This window comes from Bos javanicus, chromosome 9 (genome assembly GCF_032452875.1).
Source record: "Bos javanicus breed banteng chromosome 9, ARS-OSU_banteng_1.0, whole genome shotgun sequence".
NCBI lineage: Eukaryota > Metazoa > Chordata > Mammalia > Artiodactyla > Bovidae > Bos > Bos javanicus.
The window spans coordinates 48612507-48628280 of record NC_083876.1 but is presented as its reverse complement, the minus strand read 5'-3'; the positions used below and the strand labels follow the sequence as shown (position 1 = coordinate 48628280).

General features: G+C 40.8%; 1 protein-coding gene across 9 annotated transcripts in view; it reads left to right on the top strand.

Moving 5' to 3' along the window:
• The first annotated feature begins 231 nt into the window (after window positions 1–231).
• The window catches only part of GRIK2 (glutamate ionotropic receptor kainate type subunit 2), a 731316-nt gene continuing 715773 nt past the window's right edge, over window positions 232–15774 (top strand). For 7 of the 9 annotated variants that reach the window (XM_061427738.1, XM_061427732.1, XM_061427735.1 and 4 more), the window contains exon 1: window positions 514–628. In XM_061427738.1, the coding sequence (XP_061283722.1) occupies window positions 514–628 (115 nt within the window). Of the gene's footprint in view, window positions 629–3754; window positions 4079–15774 lie in introns of those variants that run through there. The other 2 variants (XM_061427731.1, XM_061427736.1) reach the window with 2 other exon arrangements.

Below are 15774 nucleotides of genomic sequence, written 5' to 3'. Positions count from 1 at the left end.
AGCTCACTGGCAGGAAGCCTTAAGAGGCAAGCAGCTATCTCAATTTTTCTCACTTAATCTTGGCTTCACGTCAGAAGCTGTGCAGCAGTGCAGTGGAATAGGGCCTGGCGAAACCTTTGCGAGCAAAGCGCCTTTTGTGTTGGGACCGTGGATCGCTCCCGGCGCCTCGGCGGTTTCCAAGGCTGGATTTCCTATTGATTTTCCTCCTCCTCTGCTTCCCCAGGCTCGCGCGGCCGGACATTGTGGGTGTGCGTGCTGGCTTTCTCCCGGATGCTCCCCGACTAACATGGATGTCCCACCATCCCTTGCAGTGGAAGGTTGCTCCTTGGCGCAGTGAGTGAAGAACATGCAGCGATTGCTAATGGGTTTGGGAAGCGGAGACTCCTTCCTCTCTGTGACCATGCCGTGATCGTGTCTGCGGCCACCACTCGACGCATCCTCATTCCTACCCAAACCGGGAGCCTAACGCTAGATCGGGGAAGTGGGTGCTGCGCGTGTGGACACAGAAACACCATGAAGATTATTTCCCCGGTTCTAAGTAATCCAGTCTTCAGGCGCACCATTAAACTCCTGCTCTGTTTACTGTGGATTGGATATTCTCAAGGAACCACACATGTATTAAGATTTGGTAAGATTCCCCATCCCTCTCCATTGGCGGCTCAGAGGCAGCCGGATGTAAACAGGCGTGTTGGCTCTGCTAGGCGGGTGGGCTCGGTGCATTTCGACCTGTTCCCTGCTCCGAGGCTTTCCGAGGTTTGAAAGGACCCACTTGTGCTTTTCATTTCATTTATTTCCCCCCTTTTTATTAAAAAAAAAAAAAAATAGCCGCGGGAGGATGCGGCGAGTGTCAGTGTGTGGTAGTGGTCGCTGCGTTACCTCCCCATGGTAGCCAGTGTCAGAGTCGGTAATGACGCTGGGGGTACGGCCACCGCCGCTGCTCCCGCTTGTCTCCCCGGGAGCCTCCGGGCTTGGCTCGCAGTTCCTTCCCCAAGAACGTGAGCGGCTGGGGCTACACGCCTCTCGGATTGCCCCAGCTGATGAGTTAATATCTGGTAACTCTTTGGCAAGTTGGCGCCTGTCCGCTTCCGCGTGGGACCTGGACAGGTCCGCAAGTGAAGGGCGCTAATCTTTTTGATTTGTCATCAGAGACAGCCTTTTCGGTTAATCTCTCCATTTTCTCAATGCCTGGTGCCTTTATGGATACGCGGAGCTTTAAAAAATACTGTTGTAAGGTTGAAGGTACTTAACACAGGGAGGCTGCTGTTTGAGTGAAATAGCGTCATAAGGAAGGGTTTCTGTCTGTTTTTAAGTTGTGAGTCTTCTCACATCTTGTTCGCTGTGCCTCCCAGACTAATACATGATAAACAGTGATGATAAAGGCCGAGGGAATCTGTGTATGGGAGCCTAAGTCTGCACCTTTATTTCACTTGTAGCATGATTTAAACAAAAAAGAAAAAGCTAAAATGGCAATTATATATTAGGGGAATCCATTGTTTTTCTTAAGGAATCAGGTTTCTTTAGGGCTCAAAGTAAAATCTAAACATGAGACTCCAGTGGAAAGGTTGGCCAGAAGATTTACTTGGAGGAAATGAAGCGTGGGCAACACTCAGCCTCTCTCCACTGGCCAATGGAGTTTCAGTAGAACTAGTCAGGAAAAGTTTCCTTAAGTAGATAAGAGCTAGAGAAGAGAAAGCCAACAGGGTAAAGGCTCCCACTGTGGGCACCTCCTCTGACACTTCAAGTGGATTTAGACCAAAGAGTGCAGGAAACCATATAATCCTGAGTATGTGTCTTTGAGATAAAAGCAGATACATTAAGTCACTCAAATTTAAATCAAAGAGTGATTGCCTGCATTTCCCATTATGTCAGCAGCATCTTCTCTCTTGTCTGTTTCTTATACGCTTTTTCTATAAGGATAAAATTTATCATCTATCTGGGGCTTTGTGGAACCTGGGTAGGAATGCTTTCACATACTGAGAAAGGGAACCCTTCTTTCCCTCCCCCACCAATACATAGACACACCTGGAGCCCACAGGACTGATAATGAGAAAAGACAATAAGTGGATTCCTACTGTTGTAGTTTTCCTGCTTTCTGCATGCCTTTAGATGGTACTTAAGCACGTTGCTCTTAGCAACAAGAGTCCACAGGAATGCTTGTTTCTTTGGATGAAATTAAATGGGTCCCTGTATCATTGGAAACGTGTGTTCCGTTGCTCTGCTTCAAGCATTGTAAGTGCCACAGTTTGGTAGTTTTGCCCAATATTTTGAGTAGTACAACCTACTTATTTGGAATACTGAGGTGTCTTCTGAACTGTGTTTGTGAATGAGTGTCTTAGTGTGTTTGAGGACTAAGAGGTGGGGAAAGAAGAAAGCTGGGAGCTGGAAAACGACCACCAATACTCTAAAGATTTAATTATTGCTGCTCTGGTCTTGCAGCATAATATTTGCTGAATCATTAGATTGTTACATTCGCTGATCATTTCATATCTTCATATTAAAAATCTTGGCGACTGTAGCAGACTGTGTAGCAGCTTTCCAAAAGAGCTGACACACACACAAAAATACATTTTCCTAGACCAGTGCTTACTAAGAATGTCCGTAAGAAATAGGGGAGTAGGAAAACACCTTCACACCTGTGCCTTGCTACCTTAAACCAACTGACCAGTTTCTAGATAACCTGTTATTTTCTCCATTAAATTCAAACATCTTCCACACGGAGATCCATTTTCTCTGGTTTGTGACTCGAGTTGAGTGGTGAAGGATTGTGTACATTATAACCATTGGAACATTTCCCTGATGGAGATATTTTGATGCAATGGCGGGAGTTTTATTTTCTTCTGGGAAAAACATGTTCTGAATGAAGTGGAGGTTGGTTGCGCGCGTATGAGCCACTCTTGAGAAATGTTATTTTCAACTTCAGCTGAAAAGGTGAACCAGAGGCTCACCACTGGCCCGGAGCCTTGGAAGGGAAGGGACTCGCTAGTGGAGCAGCTGCCTCTGGGGCGCGGGTGAGAAGGTGGCCTCCAGCCCCTTCCCCCTCCGACCCTGGTGTGGCCTCTGCCAGCCGCTTGGCGCCTCTGCAGCGGCACTATGGCAACCGCGGGCCCAGTTCGGCTACCGCCCCATCCTCAGACCCCTTTCCCGTAGGTGGTGGATAACCACCTTCGTGGGCTTTAAGCAGTCCTTTCCCGGTTTTCCCCGTTCCCACTATGACGGTGACTTGACCCTGCATCCTCCTACCAACGGGTGTGGATAGGGGAGCAGCTTAGGGTACTGTGTTACTTGCCAAGTCCCTCGCTACCCCCGCCCATCTTCTGGATGGATGATCAGTCTCTCTCTCGCTCGCTCGCTCTCTGTCTTTCTCACAAACACACTCGCTCGCGCGCCGACAAATGCACTCTCGGGAGGCACGTCCACCACTCTGGCACAATGACTCCTCTTTGGTTCCCAGGAAAACTTCCTGCAGTCGCGTGCGCCAGCGCCTGTATCCCGGCGCCCCCTCCCCCTCGCCTGACCTAGGGCTGCACACCCGGGCCTGCTTCTCCGAAGATGCTTTGCAAACACCTCTGGGAGACCGTCTCCCGAGCGCCGACTCCAGGGAGCTTTCCCGAAGCTTCCGGGCAGCCCGGAGCGATGGGGGAGCAACCTGAGGATCAGCCTAGGGTCAGCTCCTCGCCCGTGGGCGGGCCGGCGTTGCGCCTCGGGTGGGTCGTGGCGGATTCCCCTCCCAAGATCTTGGTTTGGCCCCGCCTGCCTTCTCCTGGGCGACCACCCAGCGGGCGCGTGCACACGGTGGAGCTTGGACAGTTAGAGGGTTAGTTTCCCCGCTCCAGGTTAGGTCTAACGTTCCGGGGTCGGCGTTTCCATGCGCGGAACTGCCACGCCCCCGCGGGCCCTCTCTGGTGCGCTTCGGCCCCGCAGCCGGCGGCGGGGGCGGGCGATGTAAACGAGGCACCTTTGTCTCCCCGCAGCTGCGGCCCGGCCCAGCCGGCGGTTGGAGGGGCGCAGGCGGCATCCTTCCGTCCCCGGGGGCGTGGGCCCCACTGCCTCGTTCTCCCGAAATGACAGTGGCTCGGAGGTACTTGAAGGTTTCTTTTGTTACTTTCGCCACCCTCTCTTCCGGGTCCGCTCGACCTCTGCTCCCCGGAAAGCAAGGGGAGGAGTAGAAGCCAGCTCGGGATTGGGCTCCGCGCAGGGCTAGCAGTCCCGTCCGGAGTGTGGGGGGAAGGGAGCTTTGGTATCCTCTTTAAGGAATCAATCCCCAAACCATCACTTGTTTAGGATCTTTGAGGTCGAGTTGATCACATTCCTTATCTGAAATGGCATTTCGAATGCCAAGAACGAAAACGTGAACCCAAACTTTCTCCCAAACTCGTGGACAGCTTCTCCAAGACTTCTCTAGGAAGAGCTGAGCTGGTTTGTGGTAGGCCACTAATTCCCTTCAGATGTCGACCTAGCTTTTCTCTTTGGCGTGTTAGTAGGGCGGCTTTCTTAAAAGGCTTTCCCAGCTGAGGTCTTCCCAGGACGCGCTCGGACTTCTTGGCACACTGTGCGCTGGCCCTGCGTCCATGCACACGCGTAGCGTCTTCCTTGTGCCCAGGCCGAAGGTGAAGGCCGCCAGCTCAGAGACAGCCCAGGTTATAAACCCCACAGGGTGAGAGGGAACGGAATGGATTCCTATGGAAATCCCCCTACTTAGTGGCTAGTTCATGTGCTCCCAGATATAATAATTAGCAGCAGATGTACTACATCATAGAGGAGTGTAAGCGAATTGGCTGGGCTTGGAAGCTGCCACTCTCTACAAGTTCTTTGAAAGAGATTTTTCTTCCTTTGGGAGGTGAGGTGGGCGGGAGGGAGGAGTGGCCTTACATCTGGAAGCTGGAAAACGCTCTTGGGAGGCGGGGATGGGGGAGTAACAGCGGCTACTGAGTGAAACAGATAAAGCCCGAACACCTGCTCAGCTGAGCTCTGGAAAGCAGGGGAGGGGAATCTTTCCAAGAATCGCAAACACTACTGCCGCACTAAAAAGAAGAAAAAAAAAAAATCTGTTTTTGACATAAGTTCCCACTTATTCTTGAAGCTTCAAAGAATAGCTCTGATGTGATCCATCAACGGAGGCACACTCATTTCAGAAAATGACTTTGAAAAATGATCTTTCCGTCCTCTAGAAATAGCACCCCTTCTCCACCCAGACACGTGGAACTCAACACGTTTTCTGGCGTTGTGAGGTTGTCTTTATGCAGGGGTTTGTATGTCAGTAGGCATTTCTCCAGAAAGACCACCTTTTGCTTTTTAACTTAAGTGTCATTGCAGTGTGTTCATTCCCTGAATTCTCAAATGACACTGTTTCAACATTTACTCAGCACAGGGAAGTTAATGCTCCCACACAAAGGAGGAGCGTAATATAGACCAAGCATGGGATGCATCATTGATTATCAGGGCCTTTTCAAGTCTATTCACCTTTAAATAAAGGGTTGCCTATGATAATGATGACATAATCTCTGATTTTCTTTTAATTATGAAAATTTCTGATAGAGAAGATGCCTTATTCTTTTGTGGTAGAAAGTCAAGTGAGAGAAATTTATTTTCCTTCTGTTCTTAGGATTTTACTGTGTTATTTTAGCTCCAGTTCCATTTATTCCTTGGAAATTATCGATGTCCATTTTGACATATCAGAATAGAAAGTAGTTTACTGTCTTTGAACTGTACTATCCTTACGTCACTACATCATTAATCTGCATTAAATCATTAATCTACTGCATCCATAATACCTGGGGTTTCTGAAAGATCCTCGGTTTTCCTCTGTAGGATGGTCTGAAATATTGAAATGGAATTGTTGATTGTTTTGCATTTGGGTGGTGAAGCTTTATCTTCTAAATGGGTTTTCAATTTGTAATCCAGTTCTCAAGGTACTAGAATTGCTTGAAATGAAACTTAAACCCTAAATCTTAGCATGAAAGGTAAGGTCAAAAGCCCTTGAAAGGGAAGGAAGTAGGTGCTCATCATCCTTATTGACTGGTCTAGATTAAACACTGAAGAGGAAGATTTCAGTCTGATAACGTCATAAGGCTTCCTGTTTTTCCTTGCTGCTTCTGCTGACAATTTTGTAAGGTAATTAAATTGGCTGATTGAAGTCAGGGGTGGTCATGGGGTGATAAAGACCATTTGGATTTAATGGAATTTAAAACAACAGAGCACTGAACACAACTCTTACCGAACAAGAATTTTAATGGCCCATTCTGGGTGCTGACTAAATAGAACGCCCTTAACAAGTTTAATCGAAAGGGCAAGGCAGATTAGCTCTATATAGTCTTTATAGTTGAAGATTGTGGAGTTAAAATTATACCTTTAAAAGACTCATTAATGCATTTTCAAGATTTAATGTAGGTTAAATAAGCTTTCTTCAGACCTTCACCATGTACTGTGAACCTAGGTTTAGGACCAAGTTTTAATAAGGAAATACCTTTAAGAGCTCACTTTATAAATGAAACTATATGTGTTTTTTATTTCAAAAGTAAAAGACATTTAAAATTCTTTGAGAGGATCCAGGGTGTTGAGGGTAAGTGATGATGAATCCTTTCTTTTCACTAACTGAAAAGAGCAAATTTGAGTTTTCTTTAAACTTTTTTTTTTCTTTAAACAGAACTTACTTGTACTAGAGAAACTGCAAAAATAATTTAAAAAAATGTTCTTCTGCAGTTTCAGTGGAGTCCTGGATACTTGACCTTGGTCTTATGCTGTCTTTTTAATTCTTCCCTTGTTTTTCTTAATGAAACTTCTCTGTTCAGGTTACCATACTTTAGTGCATTCAGGTTCCTTCTGCCCCTGAAAAGGACAGTTCTTTGGTTTACACTGAGAACACGTTTAGTGACAGTACCATGGTGAAAGTCAAGCCTCAGTCTCTTATGAGATTGTCCCTTCCAACTGCTTCTTGCCTTGTGAAATTGTCTTCCCAAAGTTGCCTGTTCCTTTGATTATTCCAGAAAAACCTGAAACCCAAGTTTTTACTTAAAAATCTCCCCAATTTAGATTGTACATATTTTTAAAAAATTGTTTAAAAAATTCCAAGTTGACCAAATCAAAAGCACTCAGCTAGATGGGAGGTGGCCTCAAAGTCACCAGTTTTCACCCTCCTGCCTACTCCACATTCCCACTCATTCATCCCTGGATTACTGGCTTATTTGTCTTCTGCCTCACACCTTTAGAGCCAAACATTTCATATTGCTGTATTTTCAAAGTGACAATTAGCTTATCAGATAAAACTAATACGGTAAAACTGAGTGGGAGGTTAGAGAAGACCCTTAAATTTTTTCTGCAGGATTTTTCGTTTTCCATTTTTATTTTCTATTTGGGCTTTGAGGCTCTTCTCCATTTACCGCAACATTCAAATATAGCATTTCCCTATTTATTGATTTGAGCCCTTCATTTTCTTAATTAAAACTAAACATTCTTTTAATAGAGACAGGTTACTTGGACAGCAGAGTTATGTGTAAAGATCTAAAAGGATCTAGGAGGTTGTGGGGTTCAGATATTTTCCTCACTGATACATGTAATTCTATCTATCAGTCTTTTTGGTTTAGCATTTGCCCTCTCCCATGGCCTTGTTTTAAGATAAGTATATTCTGGACGGGAGAGCACATGGTCCCTAGACTGTAAAGTTAGGATGAGTTTATTAGATCAATCGATTGTGTCTGTGGCAGAGATACTCCGATACAAAAGAGAATTCCAGGTGCCTAAGGGAGTGCTGAGTGATTAGCACTGATTTGAAGGGGAGGCTGAAAAAAGAGGGAAGTCAAATACTATCTTATACACAGTCATTTTTAGATTAATGCCAGACATCTCGGTGATTTGTAAATTAATCGTTTTGCTTGTATTAGTCCAAATCTTTGAGCATACGCGATGGTTTTAAATAAGATGTCAGTGATATTCTTATATTGGCATATCTCCTCCCAGTGAAAAGGATCTTTAAATGCTTTTCACACCCTTTTAAATCAACAAGGCACTTTACCATCATTGAGCTAAAGCAAGTGTTTGGAAAGTGTTGTCTCTAATTCCCATTTCTGTCTACAGCTCTGCCTCACTCTTGAGTCCTTGACCTATTACAATGGAAATATTGCTCAGCTAAAGTGATCAAATAAGCAAAGCAGATGTTAAAGAAAAGTTCTGCTTCAGTGTCACCATAGACATTTGGTTTATTTTATGTTGTCTTTTATATCCCGCTTATCTTTTTAGCAACAAATAATTCTGTATTGTTTATTATACCTTTTAGTGCATTCAGGCCCCCGCTTTGTCCAGAAGAAATGAAATGAAAACTCTCTCAAGATGAAGGAAAACTATAGAATCGTATAATATCTGAGCTAAAGGGGTCTTTAGAGATCAGATCTGGTATCTAAGGTTTAGACGTGAGTTGCCAAAGGCAATGAAATCGCTTGTTCTGGTCACAGCTAGTTAATGTCAGATTTTAGATCAAAATGTGAATATCCTGACTGCCGGATAAGTAATGTTTTTTAGTGAATTATGCTATTTTTCTAGGGTAGCCTCTGACTCTCTTTGCTTTGTATTAGTTTTAGGAAGAGTTACTGGTTCCTGTCACTTCCCCAAGACTTTTGCCTGCTTTGTTTCTTCTACCTTTTGTTTCAAAGAACAGTATCCCATGAGTTATCCATTTTCTTTATCTCTTTCTGTAGCTCCTTCCATCCCCTTCTCCCATACCTGCCAAAGTCGAAGTCATCTTCTTCCTTGTCCAGAACTTTCACCACACCATTTATTTAGCAAATAATAATTGAGTACATATGATGTACCAGGCAAATATCAATAGAAGTCTAAGATCCAGATTCTGACCTCAAAGATTTTGTAATCCCATTAAAGAGAAAAGACATATACATATTAAAGTGTCATTTGAGTGATACAGAAAATATATACAATAGTTGTTTAAAGGAGATTTCTATAGGTTTGTATTTTTAAAGGCGGGATAAGATGCTGGCTGAGACCTGTTAAAGGAAAAAAAAAAGTGTGATAGGGAAGAAGAGAGGGAAATGTATCATTGGCAGAAGACTCAGAACAAGAAAATAGTTTAGGCAGAAGTTAAGAAGGTGAGCTTTGGGACAAGGAATAGACTGGCCCTGTCACAGGATAGATAAGGCCTTGCTTTTTCAGAGCTTTAATATTTAGGTTACAGGGTTTGTACTCCTATTTGTTACCCCTAGAAAGCAATTGAAGTGAAAGGATGGGCTTGACTTGGTCTGCAACACGCAGTCAAGTGGTTTCTCAGTCTGCAGCTTGCATTTTATGAAGAAGAAGTGGATCTCTTTTCTCTGTGTTATTGAAATGAAAGCAAAGAACCCACCCTTGTCCTTGATCATTGAAGTTCTGAAAAAATTCTTTGCCTGGGATCACGAGTACTTCTTAAGTGAAATTCTGAAATGAAATAAAGGGGTATTTTTTTTAACACATGGCCATATCAAATGATTAAGCAGAGAAAAGTTTCCTTAATCTAAGGGAGATGCATTGGAAGCCACCTTAAAAGTACCATTAGCATCTTTGAGGAATATAGTATATTGTCTCCAAGGCATTCATAGTGTTTCTAATTCTAAGAGATTTCCTTTACTGAAATTATATATGTGTGTGTGTGTGTGTGTAATCATTGTATCATTTTATACAATATAAAATTATTTATCAGAATTTAAAATTAAATTAAAATTGAAAGCAATTTTAGTAGAATGCGTTCATTGTAGTGATATTTTCTAATTCTACATGAACTCAGGACCCCAGACCTATTTGAATTATGAATTTTACTTTTTACTTTGTCATCTAGTGAAAAATAATTAAATCTCACTAGGCCTTGATTTATATTTCTGTAGAATGGGTACTTGGTTTCCATCTAACTTCCAAGGATAATATTGGAATTAACAGAAAGATGCATAGAACCCTGGGCTTATTGGTAGAAAAGGACTTTGGGGACTGAGGGTGTAGTCATTCATTTACTGTGTATGGGTAGAGCAAAGTCAAATTTGTTATTACTCATGTGCATTTCATTCAACTTCTTAAACTGTGCATAAAATGTTTGTGATAGTCTGTCTTTTCTAAGACTTCCTTGCATTGCACCTGAAGTGATCATAAACATGTTTAAAAGGTTTATTGACTTTTAGAACCAACTTTCTACTATGTTGGTAGTTAGATAGAAGAGAAAGTCCACAGTTTCTTTTTTCATTTTTGTATATCAGGCATTTAATTGGCATTATCCAATGTCCACAATAAAAGTAGGAAATAAATTACCACTAAAAGCAAAAATGGCTCAGCTGGTAAAGAATCCACCTGCAGTGTGGGAGACCTGGGTTCGATCCCTGGGTTGGGAAGATCCCCTGGAGAAGGGAAAGGCTACCCACTCCAGCATTCTGGTCTACAGAATTCCATGGACTGCATAGTCCATGGGGTCGCAAAGAGTCAGACACGACTGAGCAACTTTCACTTTCTTTCACTTAAAAGCCAAAATATTGTAATAAGCAAAGAAATTATGTTAAATCCAGTGGTTTAAGATTAGTTCACTTTTCCACAGCTGTGTATTTTTTCTCGTTTAAGTTTCAAAACATTTTCTGAAAAGCTGTGCCTGCTTTTATGTATACTTAATTTTTTTTTCCTTCTATCCATCTGCCTATAAAGAACTTTTAGCTATTATTCATGTTTTGTAGATACACAAGTGACTGTACTTGATCCATTTGGAGCAGTGATTCTCAGCTGACAGGAGTGGAATAAAGGAGGGGCAATCTCAAAATTTTATGATAACCTAAAGGAAAAATGGACTGAATGCAGGTTGAAAAATGTCTTAAGTCTTGTTTGTGTGTTTTCTGGAAGCACATCTGCCTGGTAGTGGAAATGATGTTGGAGTATGTGAAGTTGCAGTTGAATTCCTGCTTCTGGTGGGTGAAGGACTGAGCACTATTCTATTCTGTAACCTTTCCCTGAGGGTTCTGTGTTGATCTGTTAGGGAGCCTGCCTGGAGACTAGGGCTGATGTTTCAATCACTCATCCTCAGCTTGTTCTCTAAGATGCATTTATCTTCCTCTTGCTGTTCCATGCATCAGCTGTCCTTTTAAAAATCTGGATCGTTTTGTCTCCTCCAAAGGGTCTATCTTAGATGGGGATTCTGCACAATAAATTCAAGCATTGGCAAGGAAATTTGATCAGATAAATGATTCCCAAATCTTGTTTCACATTTAATAATTTAATAATAATAATAATAATTTTAAACATTTAATAATTTAAACTCTTGATTGCCAAACCTGGAGATACTGTGATTTAAAATGTTTCGTTTTTCACAACCGCATAGTTTCACAACTGGATAGTTGTGCTTTCACTTTTGAAAATATATTTTTAAAGAAAACTCTTAAGGGATACACTAAAAAAAAACACACACACACACACAAAATAAAACTCCCAGGCAGGTAGAAAATCAACCACTGAGCTAGATAATCCTAAAGAGATTTTAACCTTAAAATTTATAATTCCTCTGTTTATAGTGGGTGGGTACATTAACTTTCTGGATTGGTAATCAATAATCATGACTAGGCTGTGAAAAACAGTGAGTGAGTTTTGTAGATAAGGGTGCGGCTTGGATATTTTATCATTCCTTGCAGAACACACAGTGTTGGGCTCCCAGCACACCACGGATGGGCTGACTGATCCTTTAAAACGTAAGCATTTAGAATATTCACATTCACATAACCAACCCCACAGCCCAAAGGGATCTTAAGCAGGTGTTGTTTTACAAATAATGTCTAAGATGATGAATAGTTGTGGGACCTTTCCCCCTCAACCTCCTACTAAAGTCATCCCTAACAGATCCTTTTAAAATTTTGTTTTCAAAAAATCTATCAGAAAAACATTGTAGCAGGCATCTGTTCTAGTTAAGAAGACCCTAACTTAGTTGCCATGAATGAGTACATGGAAATGGCCCAGAATCTGGGCAGAAAATAGAGCCTAGCCTAGATGGTGTTCATTAGAAATCTCTTGGACTAAACTACATCCACCCTTACCCCACCTTCCCATTGCTGTGACTATACTGTCTGTGTCATTGCTAGGTCATGGTGCCAAGAGCTGAAATCTGTACACTGCTTTTGGAATGAAACCAGAGTGCTTGTATATTTGTTTCAGGTGGACATTGTCAATTATATACATTTCTTTAGTATTAAAACTGATAATATTTGTATCTGTCCAAATTATTGGTAACTAAGAGCTTTTCATATTAATTACCAATTAGGTAAGACACAAGTTTATTACGTATATTCCAATAATTTAAATTGCAATATGGGAGACTTTATACAGAATTATGTATAGGAGATACCTTATTGATGGTACCATTAATAGTAGCACAATTATAAATTGGTTAGAGACTTTAAAGTATTGAAATCATCATAATTAAATGCTAATGATAATTTTAGGATATGAATTGGGGAAGCTCATTGAGTTAACTTTAGTATTCCTCAGAAGTTTTTATTTGGACTTAGCTGTGTTTGTCACTATATGTTTAAATATTGTCAATTATTTTAATTAATGGAAACATGTAATTTCAAAAACTTGTATTTGGTGGTGTGTAGTTCTCTGGAAGAAGAATGAAAAACCCTTTTATATGGTATGAATTTCACAGATTTTTTTGTTGTTGTTATCTAATTTTTTTTTAAATTTAAGTATAGTTGGTTTACAATGCTGTGTTAGTTTCAGGTGTACAGCAAAGTGATTCAGTTTTACATTTGTATGTGTATATTATTTTTCAGATTATTTTCCTTTATGAGTTATTATATTGTTCCCTGTGTTATACAATAGGTCCTTGTTTATTTTATATACAGTAGTGTGCATTTGTTAAACCAAAACTTCTAATTTATCCATTGCTTCCCTTTGGTAACTATAAGTTTATTTTCTATGTCTGTGAGTCTATTTCTGTTTTGTAAATAAATGTCATATGATATCACTTATATGTGGAATCTGAAAAAAATGATATAAATGAAATTATTTACAAAACAGATAGAATAGGTTTTCATATGTATATTTATACAATTATAAGTCTAGAATTATTCTGTCTTTAATCTTTCCATTTGTGGAGTATAAATATATATATATATATATATATATACATACACACACAGGATATGAAAAAATGCATATGGTAGATAATAATACATTTATATTTATTCAAGGATACTCATTTATTGGCTTTAAATAGGGGTTTCTGACTTCACTAAACTTTACAGCCACAAGAAAGTAGTAAGGGAAGTGAACTGCTCAAAGTTCTTTGAATTTTGTACATCTTTTATTGCCTAGCAGGTCGCCAAACTGCATTAGTATTTTGAATATAAACAAGGATAGAATCTTAGCTAAGATTTCAAAGTACCATATTTTCTAAGTGAAGTGTGGATAGAATTTTAACGCTGAAATTTGTTTATTGTTCTCTTGTACTGTGTATGTTATAAGGGCACTGAACTTGAATACAAAAAATTCTCTACATATTAGTAAGAAAAAGCTGTATTTAGTATAAGTAATCTCTCTCTTTTGGTGCTATTGTTCAAGAAAGAGATAAAGCTAAACTTATCAGAAAATAAAGTAATGCTTTATACTGTAATTGTAAGGAGGAAGCCAAAAGCTTCCTATCAACTCTTTCAATTTTGCTTCTATTTTTGATTCAGATATTCAACAAATATTTATTCAGCATTAGTATCTAATCCAGTTCTTCAATTATTGACATAATACAATAATGAAAAGCGAGATATAACTGAAGCTTCAAAATATGAAAATTTCCCCCAAATATAGTTATTACAAAATACATTATGTGGAGGTTCCTAATGATACTTTTTTTTTTTTCTTATAGGCAGCAAGATCTATATTTTTAAAACTCTGTACTATAGGCTGTGTTTCAATATTTTATCTCCTTACCTTGTTAATTTTGAAGAATCCACTGTATTGACTTTAGGAAATTCGGGACTTCCCATGTAGCACAGTGGTAAAGAGCTCACCTGCCAATGCAGAAGATGCAAGAGATGCAAGTTTGATCCCTGAGTTGGGAACATCCTCTAGGTAGGAAATGGGAATCACTCCAGTATTCTTTGGGAAATTCCATGGACAGATGAACCTGGTGGGCTACAGTCCATAGGGTTGCAAGGACTCAGACATGACTGAGCACACACACACAAAGAAATTCACATTTAGTTTGATATAACTTACCAAAATGTATACGCTTGGAGATTTTTTTTTGCTAATATTTAGAGTTTGTACTTTAATATATATCATGTAATCTATTGCCTATTTGTAATAAATACCTTGGTATTTAATTCTGTACTTGTACAAGCAACCAGTAATCCTATTTGTTATTTTTTCATTCATTCATTCTTTGAATCATTCATTTAGCAAACATTTCACTGCTTACCTTATGCCATTGGCTTTAGGACACTAAGAAGTTCAAAGTCTCTGCATCAGGACTTCTTTGGCGGTCCAGTGGTTAAGACTCTGTGCTTGCACTGCAGAGGGCATTGGTTCAGTCCCTTATCAGGAAGCTAAGATCCTGCATGCCATGGACACGTCCAAAAAAAAAAAAAAAAAAGTCTATGTAGATCTCATATTCTACAGGTATAGGTAGCCACCTAAAAGAAAATTGCAAAGCGATGTGACAAATGCACACAGTAACATGTAAATACATAATCTAACATAAAGAGAGGAATCTGACTACATCTGCAGGGAAAGATTTCTAAAACCTGTTGTTTGCATCTTTCATTAAGACTTGTGATCTACTAAGGCATTTACTGCGGCTTCCCTGGTGGCTCAGGGAGTAAAGCGTCTCCCTGCAATGCGGGAAACCTGGGTTTGATCCCTGGGTTGGGAAGATCCCCTCGAGAAGGCAGTGGCAACCCACTCCAGTTTTCTTACCTGGAGAATCCCATGGATGGAGGAGCCTGGTTGTCTACCGTCCATGGGGTCGAAAAGAGTCAGACATGACTGAGTGACTTCATTCACTCACTCAAGGCATTTACTTGGACATTCCATTCTTGATATTAGCTTAGCTATTAGAGTGGCTGTGTTGTATGTGTTCCTTCTCTCCACTGCTCCATCAGAAGTCTTCAGCTGGTCTGGGCCTCCTGTCTCAAATCATAGTGATGCCATTAATGTTTTTCATATATACACACACACACACACACACACACACACACACATATATATACATATACACACATGTATATACTCACACATATATGCATGACACTTACACATACACATTTGTGTGTGTGTGTGTGTGTGTGTATAGAGAGAGAGAGAGAGGGAGAGAGAGAACTAGTGTAGATTAAGTGTTTCAGTACTATATTAGTTAGAATGTAGATTCAGTAACATAAACTTCACCCTACCTTCTAGAAAGACAAAACTAAATGAGAGATATTCTCTTGGCTCTCACATTCAAGTCAGGGATGGCATGGTGGATCTGCCATGCCATCTGCAGCCTGCTGGGGTCTATGTTACTTCCAGCTGTCTCTTCTGGCATCTATATCTGGCATCTGGTGTGGCCTTTCTCATAGTCTAGCCATCTTGTGCACCTTCCCAAAAGCACTATGGACACGTCCTGGATGTTGCACACTCCATTTGATCTCATAACTTATGGACAGGAACTTAGGCACATGGCTACATCTGTGCGCACAGGAGGCTGGGGATTGAAGCCATATTACAGGAAATGTGCCCAGTTGAAAATCTCAGGGTCTATTCCTGTAGAAGACATGGAGAATGAACATTGAAGAACCACTG